The sequence below is a fragment of the Lepisma saccharinum genome, chromosome 1 (genome assembly GCF_977018435.1).
Source record: "Lepisma saccharinum chromosome 1, izLepSacc3.1, whole genome shotgun sequence".
NCBI lineage: Eukaryota > Metazoa > Arthropoda > Insecta > Zygentoma > Lepismatidae > Lepisma > Lepisma saccharinum.
The window spans coordinates 79,519,510-79,544,947 of record NC_139229.1 but is presented as its reverse complement, the minus strand read 5'-3'; the positions used below and the strand labels follow the sequence as shown (position 1 = coordinate 79,544,947).

The following is a 25,438-nucleotide window of genomic DNA, read 5'->3' as shown; positions in this document are numbered from 1 at the left end:
AGGCAGTAGATACAATCAGTGACGGCCATTAGAGGGTTAAGGGGCTTGCCATCCCAACCCTCCAGTTTTGGCACACGTCGGATATGGGTGTTCTTTGTGAACTGCAAAAGTAATGAAGTAAAGATAAGATGATAATGGTGACTGATAGTGAGACACGGGGCAAGACTAAAAGGTCGAAACATCTTGATATATTTTATTGTCTTGATATGCACAAATGACGTGTTTTGTCATAATCTGTTATTGAAACTTGGTGAAAGTGCAGGATCGGCCAGGATTCGAACCTAGGTCTCTGAAACATGGCGTTCATTGGGATACTAGGCACTGTCGACGTAGCTGTTTTTCAAAGTCAACGGATTCTTTTATACAGTATTTCTGATTGCGTTTTTTTCCACACACGTGAGATAGCGTAAGCGTCCTATGACGACACGGATCCTGAGTCCGACACTTGGGCAAGGTGTGGATAGGTACTTATTTTATCCTTATTTTTCTTACAAATAAAGAGAAATATTGAAAAAGATATATCAAGGAATTTGCAATTGAGATATACGGGATCTTTTTAAAAATACAAGACTTATATCAGGCACGGAACAAATGTCAAGAATCGAATTCTGATACAGCCTCCGATTTTTATTCAATAAATTATGTATTTTTAATACAGTTTCTAGCTTCTATCTGCCAAAAAACCTTAGTCTATTCGAGAAATGGGTGCTTTTAGATAGAAAATTAAGCTGTTTTAGCAGTGTATCCAAATCTGTTTATGGATCTAAGCGGCTCACCTGAAGGGCAATACTTCAACAAGTGCTGAAGGCACTCCGCCATTAAAAACTCCAAACTGGATGCATAAAAGACCGAACATTGACAAACATGGGCATTCGCCTGCATTGAATCGGGCAGGGTATCGTCACAAAGGCCTAAATAGAGAGGAAATAGCTCCAGCAGGGGGGAAAGGAGGTTTAAAGAGTAGCCTATTTAATCTTTAAGTTGCGTCCTAAAGGAATTTAATGGTGTTGTTGCACACCCCCCGAGGGAGGGTGCCCTCCTCCCCGGGGGGGGGGACAAAACACTCGCCGACCGACCGTTTCGAAGCAATCGCCGTCCCTTTCTTTTTATTCGCACGCCTTCCGAAAACTGACCCCCCCCCCGAACCACTTAACCCCCTCCGTCAGGTTTCAATTCAGCTCCATTCACGGTGTAATAGAAAGAGTATGGGAAGAAAAGCGAGAGAGGAGAAGAAAGCTTCTTTTCCTGGTTACAGTAGCGGTCTTTGAAAAAACTTGGGGCAGTGTCAATAGGATCCCACATGCTGAGATGTCACCCAGAGGATGTCCCCCCTCGCTTTTAGAATTTGGAAGCAAACTCTGTAATTTGGATAAAAGGGGGTCCGCACCGGGGCGGCCCCATCGTTGGGATAATGATATGGATGCTGCGACGGGGGACGTCTTCGAATGTTTGTCCCGATGTCGCCGGAGAGGAAACAGACGGCGTGCACAAAGAGATCACTTACTTCGCTCGCTTATGTGGAAAGAAGGTTCGACTGCAACTGGAGATACTTGTTGGGGCTTGGAACTCTCCTGGTGCACCCTGGTGTGACGGCAGTTACTTTGTGTTGCTTCTGTTTTCCGACACAGTGTTCTCGAACGTTCGCCTTGTTTTGTTATCTTCTACGAAGGGAATGCGCACAACTAAGTCGCACTGGACCTACGGTACCATGGTCGAGTTCGTAATTGCCCTTCTTTGAATACACTGCTATGATATTCCAAATTCGAAAAAATATAGTATTTTAGAATTCCTTGTAGGGTATTGGCCGACTCTTGAGCTACCGCGGCCACTGAATACTTTATAAAAGCTTCTAAATAGATGTAGGCCTACTTTGTTTTCAGAAGTCGCAATACTGTAGCGGTTTTTCTCGAAAGGAGAGGCGCTTTCCAAAACGACTTTGCTGGCCCATGTCAGTATTTCTACAGTTCTATATTTTACAAACGGACAGTCTACAGTTCTACGTGGCAGAAACAACACACAAGCAGGCAATATTGAAAAAGATTAGTGATTATTTATTGGGTTAGAACCAGTAGCGACACCAGAACATGTTCATTGAGGGAGAAGAAAAGGGGTGGGGTGCGGAGGCGGTAAAAATAAGAGGACGAAGTGGAAACTTCAGTGAAAAAAGACTAAACAAACCAGAACAGCTATGATAACACCTGTATGAAATGGGTGGCAAAATGTATACTAGAGCTACTACAAAAATGGATATACAAGTGATTTTCTAAAGTTGATGTAGTACGTACAGCCGATGACACGCACACGAGAATGAGAAATAAGTTAATATAAATTAATTAATAAATTATTTCTGAAACTGAAGGGGCCAATTTTTCAGGTGGCGGGGAGAGATGTGCCAACAAGGTCCCACGGAATGCGAACTGTTGTAAATTCGCTTCACCGACCTGTTTTTATTTAACATACACCATTATAAATTTATTACTTGTAGTGGAGTTACATTGAAAGCCATAATTTTAGCGTTTAAATTGTGTTAGTTTCACGCGTACTACGTTACGCCCTATTAAAGGAGAAAATTCAAATTACCACAGCGTTTGCGCTCTTCTAACGTGTTTGCCTCCAAAATTTACCGTTCCCGAGACTATTTCCTCCTGGAAATTCAATAAATTTGAACTGTGGAAAACAGGGACAACCTGGATGAGGAGATGGAGTTTTCCCCACAGCTTCACGCGATAGAAACACGCCTCGTGCCGCACACTTAGCTCCATCTTGTAGAAAAACAATCCCTTTGTGGCCGTCCATTGGGCACATCCTCTGCCCAGCGGCCTGTGCACAATGGCACTTAGTCATGCATCGTGGCGCCCGCTCTTTCTCCCCCCACCCCTGCTTTTCTTTATTACGGATTATGTTGCTGCTTCCTTACATTCAGTCCCGAGTTTTACGTTTTCGAATTACAACATTCAACCGGTCCTCTCTTCACGGTACAGATCACAAAAGAAAACAAAAACTCCGGCGAGATGGAGTGTTTGCAACCAACAGAAGTTTTCACTGAATTCGGACGTAACAACGAGGACTTTCAAAGAGAAGGATGCTGCGAGAGAAAGATAAGGTTGGAGTCTGAATCAAAATTGGCAGAAAAGTCAGCGTAAGATATATAAAATCCCCCGATACAAAGTCCCAGAAAATCCCGAAAAATTTCCTAATAAAAGCCAAAAAAATGGTTGTAATTGAATTTTAACTGTCTTAATCTCCACGGAACTTGTATTCGTTTTCCAGTGAAACGTTACGAGTTGGGGAACAAACTTTCAAACATTATGCAACAGTTTCTAGACTGAAATAGTAAGCACGTGACCAGTGGCGTAAGTTACTTTCGAGAGGTGGTGTATGTTTATTATTTATTTATTGACAAAACTCCAGATACAGCACAAATGGTCATTTTATGCTGAAATTTTCAACAATGAAAAGGAAAAAAAGAAATATACCAAAATAACACAAAAATGTTAACAAACCTAACTCAAGATTGGACTATTATCTATTATTTGCAAGAATTTTTTTTCTGATGGAAGGCCGAAAGGTACACTCTGTATGGTATGTGTCAATACTTGTTGGGAGGTCGTTATATTGTTTGAGAAGTTTGTAGAAGAGGGATCACTGTGCGACTGAGTAACGCACACATAAACAAATTTTGAAATCAGGCACGTAGCCAGGGGGAGGGCTAAGGGGGCTGAAGCCCCCCAGAAATCCTACAAATATCTAATTTAAATAGTGCATAATGGTAATTAATTTTAATTTTTTAGCAGGATTAAACTTTAGATCGAAAAACGTTTAGTGTATAATAGAGGAACCAGGTTATATTTTTATATTCTTCCATTTAATCCAAAAAATAAATGGATCCACAGCTTATAGTTTTCTTTGTGAAAGCTCACATAATATAAACTTTATGAGTAAAATTTACCACTAACTATTAAAGCCTTTCTATGAACGATTGTGTAAAAGTTAATAACAAAATAAATACGTTCTTAATAACTATGCAATATCTGTTAAAAGAAACGCAAGTCATGAATTTATTTATTGCATTCTACTGCTCCGAATTGTAACATATGTTGATCTTTACTATATTGATGCCGTGTGGATGATTTTTTCATGTTTTTCACAAGATTTTAAAATTTGTTTGTGCCTCTTCCTAGAACTCACGGAATGGTTTTACTTGAATTTAATTGTTCAAGATTATAGGCCGTGAACCACTTTCAATCAGGCGAAAACAATCTTCTTGCTGAAACGTTAACAAACTGTTAATAATATAGGATAAGCATAAGTGGGGAAGATTAAGAGAGATTTCCATATGCTGGACTGGAAACACTGATTTACTTGTAGCATATTCATGAGTCGTCAAATGAAAGTTGGAGGATTCTCGGGAGACGTAATGCATGCGTCAGTGGGCGGGGCGGGAACAGTGCCTCGAATAAGAAGGCAAGAAGCAGAACGAGGTAGCTGGAGTGAAAACGACAAGAAATTCGCGGCGCAACAATTCCGAAACAATGTGGGAGTGAGGAGGGGGGGAAGGGAAGGAAAGAAGAAGGGAAAAAAATGACAACATGCCGGATGAGATGGTAATAACTGACTGGAGCGCCATCCACTTCTGGCAGTTACACCACTTCGCCTGCAATTTGTCATCAAGAGTTTCGGAGGATTTTCCTCCCAACAGCTGAGGCAGATGCGATGTGAGCCTCCGCGCGGCCCTCTTGCGTCTGATCTCGGTACTAATGGCATCCATTAGGAATACGAAAACTGTGCGTGCCGCTTCGAGTAGCTTGTAAGATGTTGCAAGCGATAATGACATGCGTGTTGATGATTACTGCGTAAAAAAGTCGCAAATGCAGAAATGTTCATTTCAATGGCGGGAAACTGTGATAAATTACTTGGAAATGGAAGCCTACAGATACATGCGGATTGCTTATTACTTAGCTCTGTGAATCGAGTTGAGATTTTGTTTTTAAGTCCACTTTATGCACAGATGGGCTAATCGGAACTGGATCTGCAGTTTAAAGTGGGATCTGAACCACTATGCGCCTCCACCGGGTATTGAACTCGAGACCCCCTGATTACAAGGCGGCGACATTACCTCTACGCCATCGGGGAGGGCCGCCCATTACTATCAAAAATAATTCAAAATATATTGTTACAGTCAAGAGCAGTATCAATTTGAACTTGACCCTTGCAGTTATGCAACCTAATTTCCACAATAAATTGGCATATTGCCTACCATGCAAGGAGCCCCGCACAACTCCTAGAGGGATATTTTGATAGAGAACATCCCTAATAAACCCACTATCTAGGGTCAAATTTCGAGATATTCCATCGCGTTTTTATACTTAAACCCCTACATTATCAATAGTGAACATTACACATGCTAAAATATCTATTATATGACACACACACACAGTACGCTAAAATCAACAAATCCTATATTATCTGTTGCTATGGCGATTCGTCTACTGTGTACATAAAGGAGGAAAATGCTTAAGCTACAATGTGACAGGACGTATGCAGGTGACCCGGGGGCCGTAGGTTTTGCATCCCTGCTCTAAAACATGGTTTACTACGGTCACGAGCAGAAGTCAGTCTTGTCTTGTAATAAATTACTAAACGTCCAAAAGCGTTGCGTCAATTTCAACTGTATTTTCCAGACCCATGCCGTTTTATTCACTTCTACACCGATACTTCCAAATTAAGAAATCGTTAGCATGAAATGGCCAGCTGTAGCGTTACATTGTTTTCAAAATATACAGCAAGCAAGTTGTGAATTAACACCAAATACAACATGGCTTAAAGCCAAGAGGCCTCACGATCGAATGTCTGCCATTCTGCGCCTCTTTTTTGTTTTTCGCCGTTCCTGATCACAGCATCTTAGCACGCCACGACAGTGTAAACGGGGAGAATTCATGAAAAAGAAGAGGAAGAAAGGAAGGTAATGGCTCGAAATCAATATCCAGCGAACTCAACGCTGTTATCACGGTGGCAACCCCTTCCATTTACGGAACCGGCAACGCTCGACGCCGAGCATCTTGTCCTTGCGCATGCGCCGACTTGCCTCGGCGAATCAATATGACGGAATCACCCCGGCGGCTGCGCATTAAAGCGGGAAGCCTGACTGTCAGGATAAACGTATGTGCACGTGCGTCGAAATGTTGCCGTTGGCCGTTTCCATACACTGGCTGCCTGGATCTTCGCACTCGCTTTGAACAGCGGGGAATTACGCTGATTTGGCTCGCCTGTTTTTCCTTTTACGACAATTTCACGCAACGTTATGCCAAAGGGAAATGTTAATCGAATCTATAAGCTCAGTTGGTCTATTTGGAGGAAAAATTTCCTCCGCGTATTTTTACAGCAATTTGATGGAGAGATGGATTTTTTTCTCAAAAATGGCGAAATGTAGGGTAAAACACAGTTACATTAGACGAAGCATTTTGACGGAGCTGTGGTTTCTCTCAATTTCTCCTCCCCTGGGTGTGGAATTCTGGGGGGACAGAGGGACATCCTCCTACGAAGAACCTCCTCCCCCCCAAAAAAAACAGGAGGGGCGAGTTTTTGTTACAATAACAAAGATGAGCAATTAGTTTTTAATTCAAATATACCGACACTACACACAAATAAAAAAAATAGGCCGCCCGATGGCGTAATGGTAACGTCAGCGCTTTGTAATCAAGGGGTGCCGGGTTCGATGTGGAGACACATATAGGTTCGAATCCCCCCTCTTTAAACTGTATGACCAATCCCGATGAGCCTATCTGTGATTAAATTAATGCAATTAAAGTCATTCTCCAGAGATGGACAAATGTGCTTTCTTCTACCACCACATCAAGTTCACTGATCCACCCCCTAGTTTTTGCACGCTCCCGGGTGTATCAAGTGTTTCCCGTCGGAAGCGTGCAAGCTTCCACCCTGCAGACCGCGGGGCTGGATACTACAAGCCTATTTGGTGACCCCCAGCGATGCAAAAACTTCCACGGAAGGGTGGGGAAAAGATTCCGGCGCGGCTACTTGGCGCCGCGACCCGAAATAGGTCCCCTGGGAAGCGAGTTTACGCACAAGGCTGAATCCAAATGGTCGACACCGCAAATTAATGCGAGCGAGGGAGGGAGGGACTGGGGTGGCGAGAAGCGAGATGCATCGCTGCTTGTAAACTCGGCTACCGACTGCATTCAAAGCCAGGAAAGTGGTGGCCTGGAAGGGTGGTTTAACAACAAGTCTAATTTCCTGCGGTGTCCAGAAGCGAATGTGGATATTGCATGTCTGCAGGTCTTGGTACTTGCAGTCTTGAATATCTTGCTAAAGTAAGTGTTCTATACACATCATAAATACGAAGCTTATGCAAATCAATAAAAGCAGGTGCTTAATTTCATCCCCATTCATAGTCCCCATCTGTCTTTTCCAGGTTTCTCCAACAATTTACAAATATATTTCCAGATGATTCTGTGGTGCTTTACCAACTCCTAAAGTGTTATACTGCCTTTGCTGTTTGATTGACTGATTTGCTTTATTTTACTTCGCCTTGTGTGCCACTTTTGGCTAATTTGCGAAGATGGGGATGAGTGATGATGTGATGAAATTGATGAACGGACACTCACAAACATCCATGCCCAGGTCCGGATTCGAACCCGGGACCTCTGGCGTCGTAGCGCGATTTGCTAACCACTCCGCCACGGGGGCCGGCCTTTGCTGTTCGAGAGAATAACGTTCATTCAACACCAGAATATCTCCCATCAACAAGTTAGTTGAAGTAAGTATAAAGTAAGTTGAATTTATTTCATTCCAAATTATTGGCAAATTCAAAAACATTCTCCCTAATATCCCACCTTTTGGATACATTTTCAAACTCTCCTCATTACGATAACCAGCAAATAAACAAGGAAAAAATAGACAGGACCTTCCTGCAAAGAAATAACACATTATATTTCAGTGTGTTTATGGAATTGTCTAAATTAGGAGTTCCAACAAACTGAATACAAAACATTTTATAAAACATTAAAATTCTGACCAAATTTTGCCTTAGTCAGAATTTTAATGTTTTATTAACATGGAAACAAGACTCAACAGTGTTACCATAAAATTTCAGTGGAATATCAATCTCCACTTTACCATGTCCTACTATGGGTGAAATCATACTCAAAAATTCGAAATGGTACAAAGCGCGAGAAAATATATGTATCACGATATTATTGCTGCACTTTCACTCACGACACGTTTTTTTTTACTAAACCGGAACCGGATGCTCCAGTCAAACGTAGACAGTTAAGGAACTGTACCGTGTTTGCAGATTCTAGAGAAAATTACTGACAACCGTGAAGGAAATGTCGAAATCCAATGAGGAATACCAGCAACGTCAAACCAGGGGAACAAATACACATTTGCTTAGAAGCTATTCAAGTTTCGGGGTGTTATCGAGGTGCAGGAACCGCACTCTCCCACAACCCTCGGGAACCCAGAGGCTGACAAGAGAGTTCCTACCGAAGAGAGACTAAGAAGTACAATAAATGAACTCGGAAGCTTCATCGATAATGATAAAAGATCAATCACAAGGAGGGTGGTATTTTAAGGGGGTGAGGGAATCTCCTCTCTGGTTTCTGTATTCTCTCCTCTTGTTGCTAATACTTTCGTTCTTAAGGGCACTTACATTTGTGTATAATTTATACAGTTACTGGTATTTGCACCCACTTACATTTTTTCAAATACCACACATTCACAAGTGATAGGCTATTTGCCTGAAGTACAAGGCAGACCTAAGAGGTACCTAATTGGTCTACAAATACAGCAATAATAATTTTTATCCTGACCGAGTACCGATGGCCCAGATGTGTGGATCCTGTATATGTCCATCGTTTCTAAATTTTCTACAGTAGTTCCAGCATCGCCAAGAAATTCAAATTGGACGCTTGGTGGCTCTCTCAATGAAATGAGGTGCCCTTGTTCTCCACTTATCAGTAGAGTCATCTCCCGGCTGTCTAGCTGCAATCAGACCTCGGAGATACGCGGGGGGGGGGGGGAGTTGGGTTCAATCCCCCGCCAGAGAGAGGTCTGCAATTTCAGATATGGCCGAGGGAAGAACCGCCCGACTCATTTTCTTCGCCTCTCCAGACATAGGGGATATCCGAATCGACGCTGGGACCGGAAAAACGTAAGCACTTCCTGCTCGAGCACCACGAACGGATTCCACGGCAGTGTTGCCGCCTCTGATATCTCACGCAAGAAGTGACGTCCTCAGGTTTCCAAATCTCTTTGCGTGATGTGTTCAACTGATAGGGGCCAATAACTTCCTTCTGTCTTGCAGACTGTCCGAGTATAAACCTAAAACCGCTTAGGGAGGTTGCAACACTGGTTTGCGGATCCATTAGCGCTCCCGAAATCTGCCATAGGCGTCGAGGCTTTCTTTCCAATTGCTATTACATCCTACGGGACTCTCTTAGACAGAAGGTCAGCTCATTGACGCTGCGGGAACATCCGATTCTCATCTTCCGCAATCGGAAATGTCTCTCCACTCTGGGGGTCATCTCCACTGGATGAATCTTTCCCTCAATCTGATGGCAAATAGCCCGGAACGCTCTCGTCGCTAAAGACACATGAAGTGTTTTCCCCTCGGAATGAAGGCGTCGAGACCCACGGCACGGATTTCCGTTATAGTTCCTCCGGACAGCCCCGGAATCGCCAGATGCTGCTGAAGGAACATTTTGGGCGACCGAAGAAGATCCTGGAAGGTAAATGAAGTTGTCTACAACCCTCCCTGCCGGAATTTCGGAGACGTTCACGTCAATCTGTTTATGCTCATGAGTCATGGCCAATTTAACCTATTTTATTGCAGTTTTGACAAACTAGGGGTGATCCAACTAGGTGTCCAGTCAGAAAATGGCGGGAAGATGTAACGTGTCCTTTGCTTCGTCTGACCAGTGTCCAGCATGACTAGTTCCTGGGATATATTATGGACATTCCGAGGATATGATTTATGTGTACGTGTAGCTGATCACAGGTCGCATTACACTACATAAACAGTCAATATGTCGCTCAATGTTTAGTACGGCCGGTGTTATTCCCGGTCACCAATAGCAGAAGAGCGCGACAGATTTCAAGAACGTGTCCGTCTGATTGGCTGTTTGGAGCGCCTGCTGTGACGCGTATGAAAGACACGCGATTGGGCGTCAATTTTTCGGATTTTTATGAAATCTGTTTGCTTCTGCTAGAAAAGTACTTTTCAAAATACTTCTGTGACATCCGAAGAAATTGAAACTAGAGAGTAAGTTCGGAAATTAAGATTTCTTTTGATTTTTCTTATTTAGCGTTGCTTCTTTTCTCATCGGGACGATGAGGATGGGTGATGATAATATGAAACTGATGAAGGAACAATTACAAAGAACATGTCCAACCCGGAACCTCTGGCTTCGTAACGCGATGTGCTGATCACTCCGCCACTGAAGTGGACGATTCTTGAGACCTCTTACACAAAATTTGCTACATGCAGGAGTGAGTTGGTTTCAGTTTCAGTCACCACAACTACGTTACCCTGCGACCTTTATATTACGAACAACGGTCCGTAACATCATTTTGCGAACGTTACGCTTGTAAATTCAGTCCTCCCATGCATTCATGTGCTCTCGCCGAAGTTGCAGCGCATCGTGCATCGTGCATCGCAAGTGACTATAAAAACCTTCCTACCCCCACCCCAAGTGCATGTGGACAGGGATCGTCTCCGTTACCTCGCTGGAATTATTTTTAATTAAGAAGCCTCATTCGTTGTAGGAAAAACAATTTTCATGGCCGCTGCATTGTTACTGTTGCGTCCTGTCGAGCTTAACAACTACCCTGAGTAATTGCCGCTGCCCTGAGTAAACTGTGCCTCATTTATTACGGCCCTGGCGTGAAGCGAGTGGTCAATGTACTCTGCCAGTGACAAAACGGGGAATTAGTCGTGTTTTACTCCATGCGAGAAGATGAGTTGCCGTGTTTTTTCATTCGTTCACCAAAGTTTCCTGCCCAAGATGGCATTCGGAATCACAACACTCAGTGTACCGCTGCAGTACTTTCTCTTTTGCTCTGTTGTTATTCGGGTGTTAGAACAAGTGAAAACCATCTTAAGTCTCACCACAATTATACTCTGTCCCGGGGATCTCTGGAGCAAGCGAGCGAAAACAAGTCCTCTGCGCAAGTAGGACTCGAGCAACTGCATGAAGAGGGAAACGCATCTGCAGCTACAAGCCCTTTGCAGTCGCGAGCACAGCTTTGCTCGGTCCACTTGCTTTCTCCCATTCTCGACTGTTAAGCGCGACCTCGATCCACAGATTCCCGAAACAGTGTAAATATTGGGATGGCTCTCCTATGGATCCTGACAATATTATTATATGTTTATTAAAATTATTATGCTAGACAATATACATAGTATAGAAAGTTGAAATTCTGTGTAATTAGTACTTGTTTACAACCATGATTATGTTTTCATGTCATGCCTTTTCGCTAAACGCTGTATGTATGATAAGAGTATTTGGAATTTTGCTGGTACGGTGACGTAAAGAAACATGCCATGCAATGAGCCATGTTTTCACATTTTCGAAACAGCCAGTTCTTCAAACTTTCCTCTTTTCTTTTATATCCGTTCTGAAATTATCTTACGTAACGCGTTCCTCAACTCCTTTCAAAATGAATATTTCCAAAAACGACCACGTCTTGTTCGACTCGTGAAGAAAACCACTATTTCAAACAATGATTTCCTACTCTGTATGTAAATCTATAATATGAGAACTTCATGGAACTTTATTTATCATTAATTGGATTCCTTGAAAAAGAACGTATTCAAGCATTCAGAATCGATAGATTTGTGCAGAATCAGCAACCCTTCTGTGGACGAATGTTCTATACCCTCGGTTTTTGTGACGTAGTGTATTCTGCGATGTCTTTGTATGACCTACAACACAGAATTTGGAATATCTGCATAGTTCTTTTCGAAACGGGAGAGATTTCTTGGAAAAGTCCATGCAGCAAGATACAGCAAACCATTTCCCATACCCTTTGTATACACGTGATGATTCTTACGATTTCCAGAAAACGGATGAGAAGTAAGACTTTTAAACTTAGAAGTATGCTTGCTATCGTTCCAATCGCCAGAACCTCTTTAGCCTTGAGTGGATATTGTTTTATCCAGAGCGCACTGCAAGGGACCGAGAGGACCTGGGAACAATCCCCTTGCACAACAACAACAACAACAACAACAACAACAAAAAAAAAAAGGCGAAACGAAAATGACCAAAACTAAACAGAAGGCAGCTTGTTCGCAGGCTTTTCCTTTTAAAACACTGAAAACAAGGAAGGTACTTACATTGTGTAGCTTGTAGTAGAGACCACACGCGTTGCACACTGGCTCCCCGTTCTGGTTCCGGCGCCAAAGCGTCGTGGTCGTCGTCTTGCAGTTGGCGCAGCTGGTACCCGCCCTCCTTGCCGCCGACTGCGAAAAAAACACACACACATGAGAATCTATCATATCTTCATACTTCACCACATATGTATAAACAGACAAATATAAAATATATTGATAATTCAAGAAAGGAACAGGGCTTCAATGAAAGCAAAAGGATCCAGTGGAAAATCACTGAAAAATGTTCAGGTATCAACCACTGAATTTGGAAAAGAAAATTGCTGTCTACAATATTACCCACCAGTTTAAGTGCATATTCAATTTGATTTGATTTGGTTTGATATATTTCGCTTTTCTGCTGCTTTTGTCTAACCGTAAAGATGAAGACGAGTGATGACATGATGAATTTGATGAAGGGACACATTGAGCTACGACGCCAGAAATCCCGGTTTCGAATCCCGACATGGGCATGGATGTTCTTTGTGAGTGTCCCTTCATCAAATGCATCATATCATCACTTATCCTCATCTTCGCGATTAGCCAAAAAGTGGCAGAAAACCGAAGTAAAACAAACCAAATCAATCTTTCAATCAGATTTCTTGCATAGGGGTCTTAAAAATAACTTTTGCATTGCCACCTGCAGTCTCTTCAGATTAGTTGCAAGAGCTTCCGTTCAAATAACTGCCGTATAGGTCACTTTTGGAACAACAAATGTAAGAAATAGATACAAGAAATATAAGTCGGTGTCATTACTCAGAAAACTTTCAGTATTCCACTACTTACCTAACCTTGCCCGTTGACATCCAGAATGTCTTTGAAATTGAGATCGATTCAGATTAAATTGGTTTAACTTACTTCGCTTTTCTGCCACTTTTGACTAACCAAGAAGATGAGGATTAGTGATGATATAATGAAGGAACAATCACAAATAAAACCTATGCCCAGGCCGGGATTCGAACCCAGGACCTGGTGTATGAAATAAACGTTATAGTTTAAAGTGGGATCCGAACCACTATGTGTCTCCACTCACCGGGTATCGAACCAGGGAACCCTTTTACAAGCCATTGGCTCCTGTACTTTAAAAAGCGAGAAAACGTTCTTGATAGCAAACCGGTGTTCTCTAACACGTGGCAACGCTGTTCAATCAATCTCGCATACCAGGAAACACACAATCCCTTCGTTCCAGGTAAGTATCAAGGCTGGCCCTTCCCCCCCGAGGAGACTCCTTTGTTAAGGGCGCCGCTTCCATAAAGGTTTCACACCCACCCGGCCCTCCATACACCCACGGCCGTAATAAATAAAAGGTGCATTTATTTCTCAATATTGGAAAGGTGGTTGTTGGAACGAAGTATAAATAAAAACAGTTTAAAGGGTGCAAGAAGTAGTTTCAAGTCAAAAGGTTGCTACCGAGCGCCCACCAAAAGTATTTGGAACCATTAATTGACGAGTCGAAAGGGGGGCTTATCGTGCAAGAATTTTTACCTGCTTATTTGTAACTGTTTTGTGTGTCCGGTACAGAAAAGAAATGTTATTTTCCTTAGAGCTTGCCTTACGGTCATCCATTGGTAGGCTATAAAGGCCAAAGAATGGAAACCATGTGGTCTAGGACTTATTTTTGTAATTTTATAATTGTAGCACTTTTGTCGTTTGCTGTTTACATGATTCCAGTGTACAGTCACCCTCAATAAAACGAGATATCTAGATCCCTGCAATGTGTTGCCTGCGATGTGCGGCGATGAGGGAACTTTTCAGTAGTTCTATCGCTGAGGGCTAGGCAGCATGCACAACGTATTACAAGGAAATGAGTATTTTCATGATCGAGTATCCCATATTTTTTGCTGGTGACTGTACGACTGTACTATAGAGAAAAAAATATGTTGGAATTAACAAAACACATTTGATTAAGCCTTTTGGTAACAGCAATCAGAAACTTTGGTAACTTTTACTAAAAAGTTTGTTACCTCTAAGTGCACGATTAGTATAAAAGTGCTATTGGTGAATAATCATTTGTTTGTCGCTCATTTTAACAAATATTTCGTTAGCAGAAGCAGTTTTTTTTTTTTCAAATAAGTGTAGATAGTCGTGACAGCACACGCCATGCGACTGTCCTAGGCGACAAAAAAAGAAATCCGCAAAATAATTCCCCCGAATGCTCCAAACAAACCTAATATTTCTGAATTTGGAATATTATCCTTAAAAAGATCGTTGCTCTCTGTTTAACCGAGCATGTACATTTGAACCCGCAACCTCCCATGCAAGACTCAATATTTTTTTCTCCTCCTCAAGATATTAACAATTATACATTTGAAAAGTATACAACGTCGTCGCAGTGTCTAGATCATGGGTTTTTCGGGTTTTATGGCCGGGGTTCCAAGCTTCGTGCGTCGCTGCTTCCTGCCTGGTTCCGTTGCTTTACTCGTTACGAGTGACGCTAATTAGGAAGTCGAACGGAAGTGTGTAAATGACCGAGGCAGCTGCGCCAGGATTGCCGCAGTGTACACCCAAAGCAATCGTCCGTTAAGGAGGTGGATTTTTCCATTATTTTCTTTCCTTCCAGTCCCGAACGAAGCAGCACAGACGCTCCATTCCTTCCAGGTCATATTTTCAACAACCCTTTCCGTACATAAGTAACCCCACCTACTGGTCACTTTTACATAAATTCTCAAGTGCAATTTGATATGAAAGCGTGAAGTAGAAAAGCATTTATCTTATAACAATGGGTCCCGAGAAGGGAAAAGTGGAGAAAAACATAGGAAGTTTTTGTTTAAAATCCTCTTTATGCACAGATAGGCTAATCAGGACTGGACCTACTGTTTAAAGTTCGATACGAACCACTATGTTCCTCCATCGGGTATCGACCCTGGGACCGCTTGATTACAAGTCGACGACGCAACCACACCATCGGGGAGGCCAGACACACAGGTCTATGTGGTTTGGAAACACTTGTTTAAAGAGACGAATAATAGTTTGTTTGAGTCACCTCCTCTCAGCTGCGATCGTACAGTCGGTAAGGTCACTAGGGGGAACCGCAGAAGTGTTTCAAGCGCTCACACAGCCCCTTATACTGAAGGATAAAGATGGCCGGGGGCGATGCTGATCACATCACCAGCACCACGGGCCCAAAAAAAATGCATCGTTTTACTAGTTTTTCATATAGTCATAGCTTTATTGAGCAATATCCCCGCACGTCACTTGCACGATATTAGCAAGCCAAATTAAAACATAAGGGAACAAGGGATGAGATGATCTCAATTTTTCGTGTTTTCAGGTTCACCGAAACAGAAGAAGACAACTTGCACGACTCAAGCTGCACCAGGGCCACACCATTAGAAAAGGTATAAGTATTTGGAAAAGGAATGTCTAAGCTGCGTGGGCCTAACAGTTCACCGGACCTAAACAACAGAAGGCTTGGAATATATGGAAGTACAAAGCATGTAACAATTGCAACACTTTCCGCACCTCGATTTCTGCTGAGCCAACTGTAGCGCAAAAATGAAATATGACCTCTCACTTCGCACGCATGCGCACAACACGTTTTTGGGTTTCCCACATTACGTCATACCTCCGCTGCGTTGAAAACAGCTCAGCAGGCAGAAGTTACAAGTTTCGGCAGGGAAAACAGAAGAAATGGCTTCTTTTATTATTACAGAAACCCTTACGAGGGAGCTGCCACTTTCTTAGAGAAGAAGAAATATCTGAAAGGGCGCCCGCTCGGTGCCTGGAAAGGAGACCAACAGCTGGTTCTGGGGCCCTTCCACCTCCCGATGCTTCCGTTGCGGCGTCTCCTTGGGGCATTGTGTCGATAATTGGATCGAGATGTGCGCCGGAGATAAGGCTGACAGTCGATTTCATTGTGTACCTTACGGACTGCGATAGAGGGGGGATGCATGCATACAGACACACACACACATTCGTTAAAAAACAGACAGTGGGGGGCAGCGTGTTTGTCGAGCAAGGGCGAGGGAGGGAGGCGCCAAAAAATCAATTCCATTGAAATGAATAACGGAGTCTGGAGGGAGTTGATGCTGTCTTCGGTGCGTTTGACTTGCAAAATTGTTACTCTCCGCTGGAGAGCTTGTTCTGTGAATGAAGAAGGTGCGACTCGTTTAAGATAATTGTATCGTCTGCATACATGCAAATTGAAGCTAATTTGGCTAACGTGTCGCACTCACCTCAAGGTAACTAATCATCTAATCATGTGACTGAACTGACAATACAGCCTGGTTGTTCGAACGCCATGGAATTCTAGAATGTTCAATCTATTTTCAACTATGGCAAGATTAGGATCCTGAAGTAACCGGTTCCGGTATCCGAATCTGGGTAGCTGGTTCTGGGGACCGGATCTGGGTATTTTGGAAACTGGTAAATGAAAATTCTTAGTCATACTCATTTTCAACCCTTTCCTCTGTTAACATAAAGACTCTTTACATACAGAATTATTCATGATGTTCTCTAAGGAAATATTCAGTTGTCATAGACCATGCAGCAGCACGATTCTAACCTAGAACCCTTATGCGGTAGCAGAGGTTCTACAGGGATTAATAGATTTATAAACAAAAAAAATGCCATTTTTTTTATCAGAAAAGCATATTTGAACAACCAATAATAATATTTCAAGAAAATATCAATAACTGCTGAATTAGCTACCGAAACGCATGTAGCACGAAGTGAAAATTCCTAAGTGAAGGTGGTTTGAAAGAACCTTAGAAATAAGTGAGGTTGCTTTGGGCAAATTAACTAGCTCCGAGGAGTGACATCGGTTAACATCCACCAATCTCCATCTACAGTACCTGGTACTGTACTCTGACACGACCAATGTTGCCAGTACACTTCGTATTTTTTTTTTTTAATTAATGAATAGCATGATTAACCCCATGAATCGTGTAATGCGCAAAATTACTCCCATCTCCTAATGTGCCTCTATGGCACGGTGCTATATGTGCTTTACTTTTTTTTTTTACTTTTCATGCATAGAATGCATAAAAATGTATCGTTCGTTTATCAATTTGATGAATATCCCTTGAAACCATCGACACAAATAAAAAATTATTGCAAGCGACTCCATATCTGTCTTTCATCCATGTTTTTCTTTCCTTCGTACAATATCTTTCTTTACACCTTACAGGATTTTATTACGTACTGAACGCTCGTTCAGAGAATTATTTTCGTGTTTAATGTTTAAAGGTTCATGTCTCTATCGTCTTTTGTACAAGAGTTAAGAACGTTCAAAGTCCAGGTTTCCTGACTTTTGGGACATCCTGTATATCTCGAAAATGTGACGTGATACACACATTTTGAGACTTTTTCTGAATTCCTCGCACCTAAATTAGTAAATAACACGTTATTTTATCCAGGATACAGAAAAAAGTTGAAATTTGTTCCCTAGTGTAACCTTTAAGACAACCTGGAGACTTCTGGCACGGAAATTCCCGCTTCGGTTCCGCGCGTTTCCCTGCAGTGGGCGTTACATCATTTGATTTCAATAGAAGCAGACAACAGAAGTTATGTTGCTTTCTGTTGCTGAGTTTCTCCGCCGCTCAGTGGGCGTTAAGCGTTACTGTCTCTTTCGTTATCTTTTTCGTCTCTTCTTTTTCTTTCTCCCACCCTTTATCGCTTTCTTCATAACTCTAATTTTCTTTCTCTCTTAAATATTTCTTTCTTCCGTTAACACGTAAATATGCTGACCTCCCTTTCGACGCCCATGGGATGAACGTACCCTAAGATCAACCCAGATCTAATTTTCCGGAATTCAGAATGTCGACTCAGTTCTTTGAAACGAGGAAACATTCATGGAAGCAATTGGGAGTGTTCTCAAGGCCTCAGTCCGCGTCAGACAAACTCGAAGAGTTGAGTGTCCATCCCCAACGCAACCGTCCCTATCCGGCGCTCATTCATCCAAAAAGCGTTCATCCATTCTGGCTCTCGGAACAGGAGGTGCCTTGTTCAGTGTCATGTGTTTCTGCTCACCCGAGCGAACTTCCAATTCGAGACAGATTTGTTCTCGCCACGTCCACGAAAGGCACCACCTTGGGACTAGCGGAGCAGCATAATCTCTTTCAAGAAGGTTGTTCTCAAATGTACGACCATTACTGAAAGGTAAGGGAAGCTGGTTGCTCCAGTGATCTTCACTTTCTTCACCTTCTTTTCACCTCTGGCGAGGAAGAAGACATGACATCTACACTAATCCACTACTTTTTCATGCAAGAAGTCACGTGTGATCAAGGGGAACGAATAGAGTTTAAAAACAGAGCAAAAAGTCATCTTTTATGTTACGCTGTTCTTGTATTTTTACCCTGGTAGTTCAAGTATGTATTGTATTATGAAGGAATCACATTCGTTTCACCCATTCGCCTCTATGCAGATGACATTTTATTATTATTCTAACAGGTTACTTACAATGAAGCTTAAAATATTTAATTTAAAACAATATTAATACAAATAGCTTGATGTCCTATGTAGTAACAAAAACAATGCTAAAAATTACTTTAATAGGAAATGTGATGAGTTGCAAAAAAATCACATCACCACGTACAATGTTACAAAGTAGGAATGTGTTGACCTCGGTGGTGGAGTGGTTAGCACAGCGCGCTACAACGCCAGGGGTCTCGGATTGGAATCCCGGTCTTGGTCTGGGTGTTGTTTGTGAGTACATTTCATCATATCATCATTCATCCTCATCGTCGCCATTAGCCAGAAGTGGCAGAAAGGCGACGTAGCACAATCAAAATTAATCAATCAAAAGTAGGATTGTAAATGAAATGGGGTATATGAAAGAAAATATAGTACATGAAAGCGGAAGTATGAAGATGTGTGCGTGTGCATAAGGGTGTTTGTGGAATTGACTGTTGAGGATGACGCACAGCCACACACAATATTCACTGTGAATTCAAATGTATAGGCATGTGAGCGTAGAAGGCGGCAGAACCGCGATTAGCGCTAGAGGTATAAGATCGACGTGGTAAGATAGAGGTTGATCTGAGGACCAAAAGAATTGACTTTAAAACGCAATGTTCTTTGTAGATTGCACAGAGAGAAACTTGAAATTTGGGTTCATGGAGTTCCCTCCCCTGGGCTCGTTGTGAAACCCGTGCAGGAGTAAGGAGGCCACATGGCTGAAGGATATATGAAAACAAGCCGCACCGCAGCGGGACTCCCTCACACCAAATGGGCGTGGCGGTCTTCCGTTCGGCAGAAATCAGCATGCGCCGGTTGAAATACCGTGCGACTCGGCTGTAAACACTTTCTCCTGGTCTTGCCCAGCTTTGGAGAGATCGCACGCGAAGGCTGCTGCGGACCTACAGGGCGTCCGCGCAAAATTGATGCGTTTTCCCTCTGCGTGACCTGTTGACAAGCAAAAACGCTCCGCATGCTCTCGATCTGCGGTCTGCTTGGCCGTATATGCGCTAGCGATCACTCGACAGCTTCTTTGCCAATGAGAAAGCAGGAAAATGTCACGTGTTGGACAATTGAGGGAATGGGAATCAGAGAAGTAGCGCCTACGCACACGTTGTTGTCGCCCTTCTTTTTTTGTTTCTTATTCGGAAACACTGTCTTGACCAGTTTTCATGGTGATGAGCAGCGTTCTCTTGTACTGCTGCGCATTCTCGTGTAGCTTATTCATGGCCTGCCCTGGTGGTGTCCCCTAAACTTGGTGTTGAAAAGTAGATAGCGACATCGCTGCGTGTTTTCTGGCAGAAGGTCAACGTTCGACAACTTTGAACAATAACAGCTAAGGCCAAATATGGTTTACTTCCGATTAACTAATATCCAGAAATGGCGATGCTAAAACCAGAATCTTGATGCAATACAGCTTGTAAGTTCCATTTTTGAATGAGTTTTCACATTTTTGAATGAGTTTTCAGTCGTTACAGTTTCCATACGCCAGTCCGTCTTGTAATCAAGGGGTCCCGGGTTCGCCTCCTGGTGGAGGCACATAGTGGTTCGGATCCCACTTTAAAAAACTGTAAATCCAGTACAGATTAGCTTTCTGTGCATAAAGTGGACTTAAAACAACAAATCAATCAATCAATCAAAAAGAAACATACGCCAGTTCATTAATAATAATAAAACACAAATAGAACGCTTTCGTATTACCAAGATATTCCCCGGTAGTGGATCTGAAGGAAATGCCTTCCTCTTCGCCCCTAGGCATCTCGGCTGACATTGACTTGAGATTACCAGAACACCGATAAGAAAAACTATGACATTGGCATACAAGCAGAAGATGGGGGGGGGGTTCTGGTTCCGAGGAGGGGGTAGATGGAGCAGGAGTCTGGTTCGCGTCAACAATAACAGACAACGCCTAATTGCGTAACGGGGTCCTTGCATAATCGGAACCAGATGGAAGAGCCTCGGGCGCTGTGGAGGAAGAAAAGAGGGCCCCTCTCGCGAGCTGACAGCCAGTTCGACTGCTATAATCCCCCACGAGCTCTCTTGCACTTCTTGCCAACGTCAAAACGTTCCGGGGAAGGAATCAAGTTATGATCCGCCGCAGAGCAACAAATACTCCCTTCTGACGCCAGTACGAGCTCGACTTCGTTCTATGAGAAATTTCAAGTCTCCTACTTCAGACTGCTCTTGACGCCGAATTCATACTTGGACATTGGTTCGATACCAGCCGGAATGTACGGGATGGAGTGGATAAGCTGCAATGCTCGTACGTGCAAGGCCATTGCCTTTTCCGAAGAGAATGCTGATATCAGACCTGTGATGATGGGCATGGTCGATTTAGTCCTTTTTTCACTTCGTACTCCAGCCGGCTCCCGTGGCGGAGTGGTTTGCACGACGCCAGAGGTCCCGGTTTCGAATCCTGACTTGGGCATGGATGTTTGTGAGTGTCCATTCATCAATTTCATCATATCATCACTCATCCTCATTTTCGCAAATTAGCCAAAAGTGGCACAAAGAGCGAAGTAAAATAAACGAAATCAACAAATCAACAACACTTCGTACTTCACATTTTATTCGTCGCGATTAACCTAACGCTACAAATATGTATCTGCCTCCGTAACGCGTTACAAAGCCAGATGAGACATTTTTGAACCCTCATCAAGCGAGGATAGAATGTGTTATTGTATTTTGTCACCATTTCAACATTTATCCTTGTCGTCGCGATTAATCCAAGGGATAGCACTATGACATGAAACTGGCCGAAATAGAAATAGCTACAAATATGCACAGCTAAACAATTGCTCCAACGGTACCATTAGATACTTCGTGTGATTATATAATTCCGTGGCTCTAGGATACACCCAGCCTCCCAACATACGGTTTCCTGATTCCACAAGACTAATTACTGATCAACATCCCTTGAATTTTTTCACAAAGGCCCATTTTTTTGCCATTTTGGCTTTAAACGTACCCTTACACTCCCCCTTAGATGGGAAATTCCGGATAAACCTCTGCACAAGACCGTCATATCGAAAGCTTGTGGTATGACATCACATTACTCTTAGGCCACACGATGCATAGTCTTGTTCGCTATGTGTGCAATTGTGCGCTGCTGCACAATCTTAGGGAATATGTTCCAAAGCATCTTGTTGTCTGAAATATTTTTAAAATACCATTTTTAAAATAAGCCTTTTCGTGTATGGGTAACATATGCGTTTACTTTATTTCATCTTTCCTAATATATGAACCCTTTTAGATTCTATACAAAATATTGTAGACTTGGTTCACTGATATGAAAAATCCCACAGTCTTGATTACGAAAGGAAACAGACATTTTACTTCAGTGTCTTGAAAAGGAACCAAGGATTAATCAAATATTCCAAGTTTCCCATATTTAGATTAGAATCTATGTAACCTCCCACTATTGTACAGCAACATGTTGTTTCAGTTGTGTGAACTATTCATACCGCGCTCTTGATTGTCTTACGTCCAAGAATCAAGTAAAAATGAGTCGAGATTTTCCAAACATAAGAGCAGCATGCATGCGTCCACATCAACAAATGCAGACGAGGATCCAAAACCCGTTATCTGGAATGGAGCACCAAACGCTGGGCAGGAGACATTTGCAAGAGTTCCAAAAGAATTGTTCTGCCGTAACGAACCGACTCCACGGAATCTGTTCCGCATCGAGCATGTTTCGACTACCCGTCATGGTAAATCTGAGGATCGTGATGTTTCCTTCAGGCCGGAGAATGGACGGCGTAAAGCACCTCACAAGTAGATCCATGCTAACTCAATCCGCTGAGACCGTCGGAGCACAATGAGATCCAGACGGGGGGAAGGGGGGGGGGAGGCACGACTGCAAAATCATCTCTGGAGATGTTCCTACCCTACCGTATCCTAGCAACGCAGCAGGACACGCCTCCCAGTCTCACTCGACCCCGAGCAGGGCTGTGAGGAACAAAATAGGTACCAAAGCATCTTTGCAGAGGACGCGCTGGACTCATCTCCAATGTCTTCCTGCCTGTTTTCTTCTGAGAGATGTCCTCGTGGATTGATTCAACAAACGTGTTCTAGGAAACACGACTATCCCATACATGAAAGCACATAAGGGTTCATAGCACCAGACTTTATTCAAGATAGTTTAACTATTGGAGAACAAACATAGTGGTGCCTCTATGAGCAAGAATTTGACACTTAGCAGATACTTGCTTCTAGCACTGAAAAGATGATACAGTTCTAAGTTATACATGTAACTCGATTTTCATGAAAAGTGGAGTCACTTCACTTGTTCTCTGAACCCCTCATATGTTACTTAGCAACTCAAACTGACTGACAAGATGTTGAATTCTGGAGTGTTAGTCAGTATAGTATCAAGTGAGCGTCTCATCAAGTTTTCGTTCCAGGTACTCTAGGTACAGACATTCATAAAACAACTATAATCCATCTACTGCAAGAACGAGGCCGATGTAAACAAATACACGTGACTTGTAAGAAATTCCATTGACTAATTCCGATGTCAGCTGTTCGCTGGAATTGCACGTGGAATGATAGTGTGTATGAGACGGCCATCACCACTTGAATTAGCTACTACGTATATTACAGTTGTGGGGACTTGTTCCACGAATCACATGTCTAAGGTCAATGTTTCTATGGAAGGCTTGAGTTGCAAATTAAACAATGGCAATGGAATTACTACTTCTGCCAAGTCACATGATGTTGATCCTTGCATTGACTTAGTTCATGGATTGGATGATAAATAGATTGGTTATCGAACAGACTAAAAACATTAATGTAAAGTCACACACATCATTTAACTTGAACCTTGAAGTATATTTGTTCTGAGATTAGTTATAATTTATCATCAAAAGAATAGTTTTTGTTGATTCTTACCTGAAAGCATTTGAGAAAATAGCCGACTAGAAGTTTTGGCGTAAAAAAATTTCGTTCCATCTTTTGTCTGCAGCAAGTTTTGTAGAATCCCTGGAAATGCTTCCGTTCAATGCCGAATAACAATGTCTTGGTATTCATAGGCAATCTTAGTTTCATTTCATCAAATTACAAAAATCTAATATTTCAAGATCGTTTTGTGTAAGTCACTTCAAGCAGATTGTTAGAAATTTACTTGTCGTTCGCTTCACAAAATGACGCCATCTTAATTTGTAGTTGTTACTGTTGGTCATTCTTGTCATTTTTAAAAATTGCTCTGTGATATACTTTTTGAAATTTTGATTTTTAGGTTAGGAAGATTAGGTACTAGATCATAAATAGCTGGACGTAGACTAATAATGCCTTCCATTGTCTCGAAGACCATTGTCGCTAACAATCTGCTTTGCCAATAATGTTTTTTAAAAAATGTCTAGAAAGTTCAGCCACATAGACTCAAGTCTTACTTTACGAAATTCAGTCTTGGTGACGAGCCTGCAGAGTTTGGAAATCTGTTTCTTTCTATTTGTTTCACTCAGTGACCATCGAAATACATTTTATCGAAATCGAACATGAGGGTCGGAAAAACAAACAGGAATGCAGGAACGCGGAAAGATGCTTCGTGTTTTGTTTCAAGCAAATCAAACGCTGAGTGAGGTGACCTGGGTGGCAGTTCATGCATTCGGATGACCGTGGACTCAAGGCTGTCCACATTTACCAACTCCCCCCACCCCCTCCTCTCGCTCTCCGATCCAGGATGGGGAATAAGCAACACCCGGATGCGAAATAATTCCAAAGGTTCTGCAAGCGCCATGAATTTGCAAAGAATATGACAATGAAGAGACAAAAAGTTGCATTAATTATTAGATGTGGGATTGACGCGTTAAGTTAATGAAGTTTATGGGGAATAGAGAATAAGTTATGTGCGATGTTGAAGAGAGACTTCAGAGAAACCCTATAAAATTCCAATATCAAAGACTGTTACTTGTCGTTTTTATAGAAGCCAGGACGTTAAGGCATCGCATCATATAATGATGAAAGTGTTATGCGAGAGACTATGCAGGGCTAGACTACAATAATCATCGATGAACAGGTTCTCTCGGGATATCAGCCAGGTCAGTTCCGGATATACTTCCACTCTTTCGAGAGCCAACGTTACCATCATCTTCAGGGATTGAGAGCTAACCTCACTCTCATCTTCAGGAATGGAGAGCTAACCTCACTCTCATCTTCAGGAATGGAGAGCTAACCTCACTCTCATCTTCAGAAATTGAGAGCTTACCTCACTCTCATATTCAGGAATTGAGAGCTAACGTCGCTCTCATCTTCAAGGATTGAGAGCTAACGTCCCTCACATCTTCATAGAGATCGCTGAAGATAAGAGTGATGTATGTTCTGGAAAGCTCAGAATGATATTCGGAACTAATTTCCTAGAGAATTCATGATTCACAGTGAGGAAACTTCAAGGATTTATCACAATAAACATTGCTTGTAGAGTGCACTGTGCTGAAAGCTATACTGTGCAAGGAACACATCCACTTCACACCCTTTTTCCAACAACAAACAAAGGAACGAGTTTCTCTTCTGAAAGGTACATTCTCACATATAATAAGTTTTGCATAATGTAAGAACGCAAGACAATTGGAAGATTTAGGTACATTAATCGAGTACTGTATTGATATTAATATAGTCGGATAGGCTAAGGAAGGAGAGGCAGGGAAGGAAATACAATGC

General features: G+C 42.4%; 1 protein-coding gene across 3 annotated transcripts in view; it reads right to left on the bottom strand.

Moving 5' to 3' along the window:
- LOC145996805 (GATA-binding factor C-like) overlaps window positions 1-25,438 on the bottom strand; it is a 226,802-nt gene that overhangs the window by 69,492 nt on the left and 131,872 nt on the right. For all 3 annotated transcript variants that reach the window (XM_083133338.1, XM_083133344.1, XM_083133340.1), the window contains exon 5: window positions 12,353-12,478. In XM_083133338.1, the coding sequence (XP_082989464.1) occupies window positions 12,353-12,478 (126 nt within the window). The remainder of the gene's footprint in view (window positions 1-12,352; window positions 12,479-25,438) is intronic.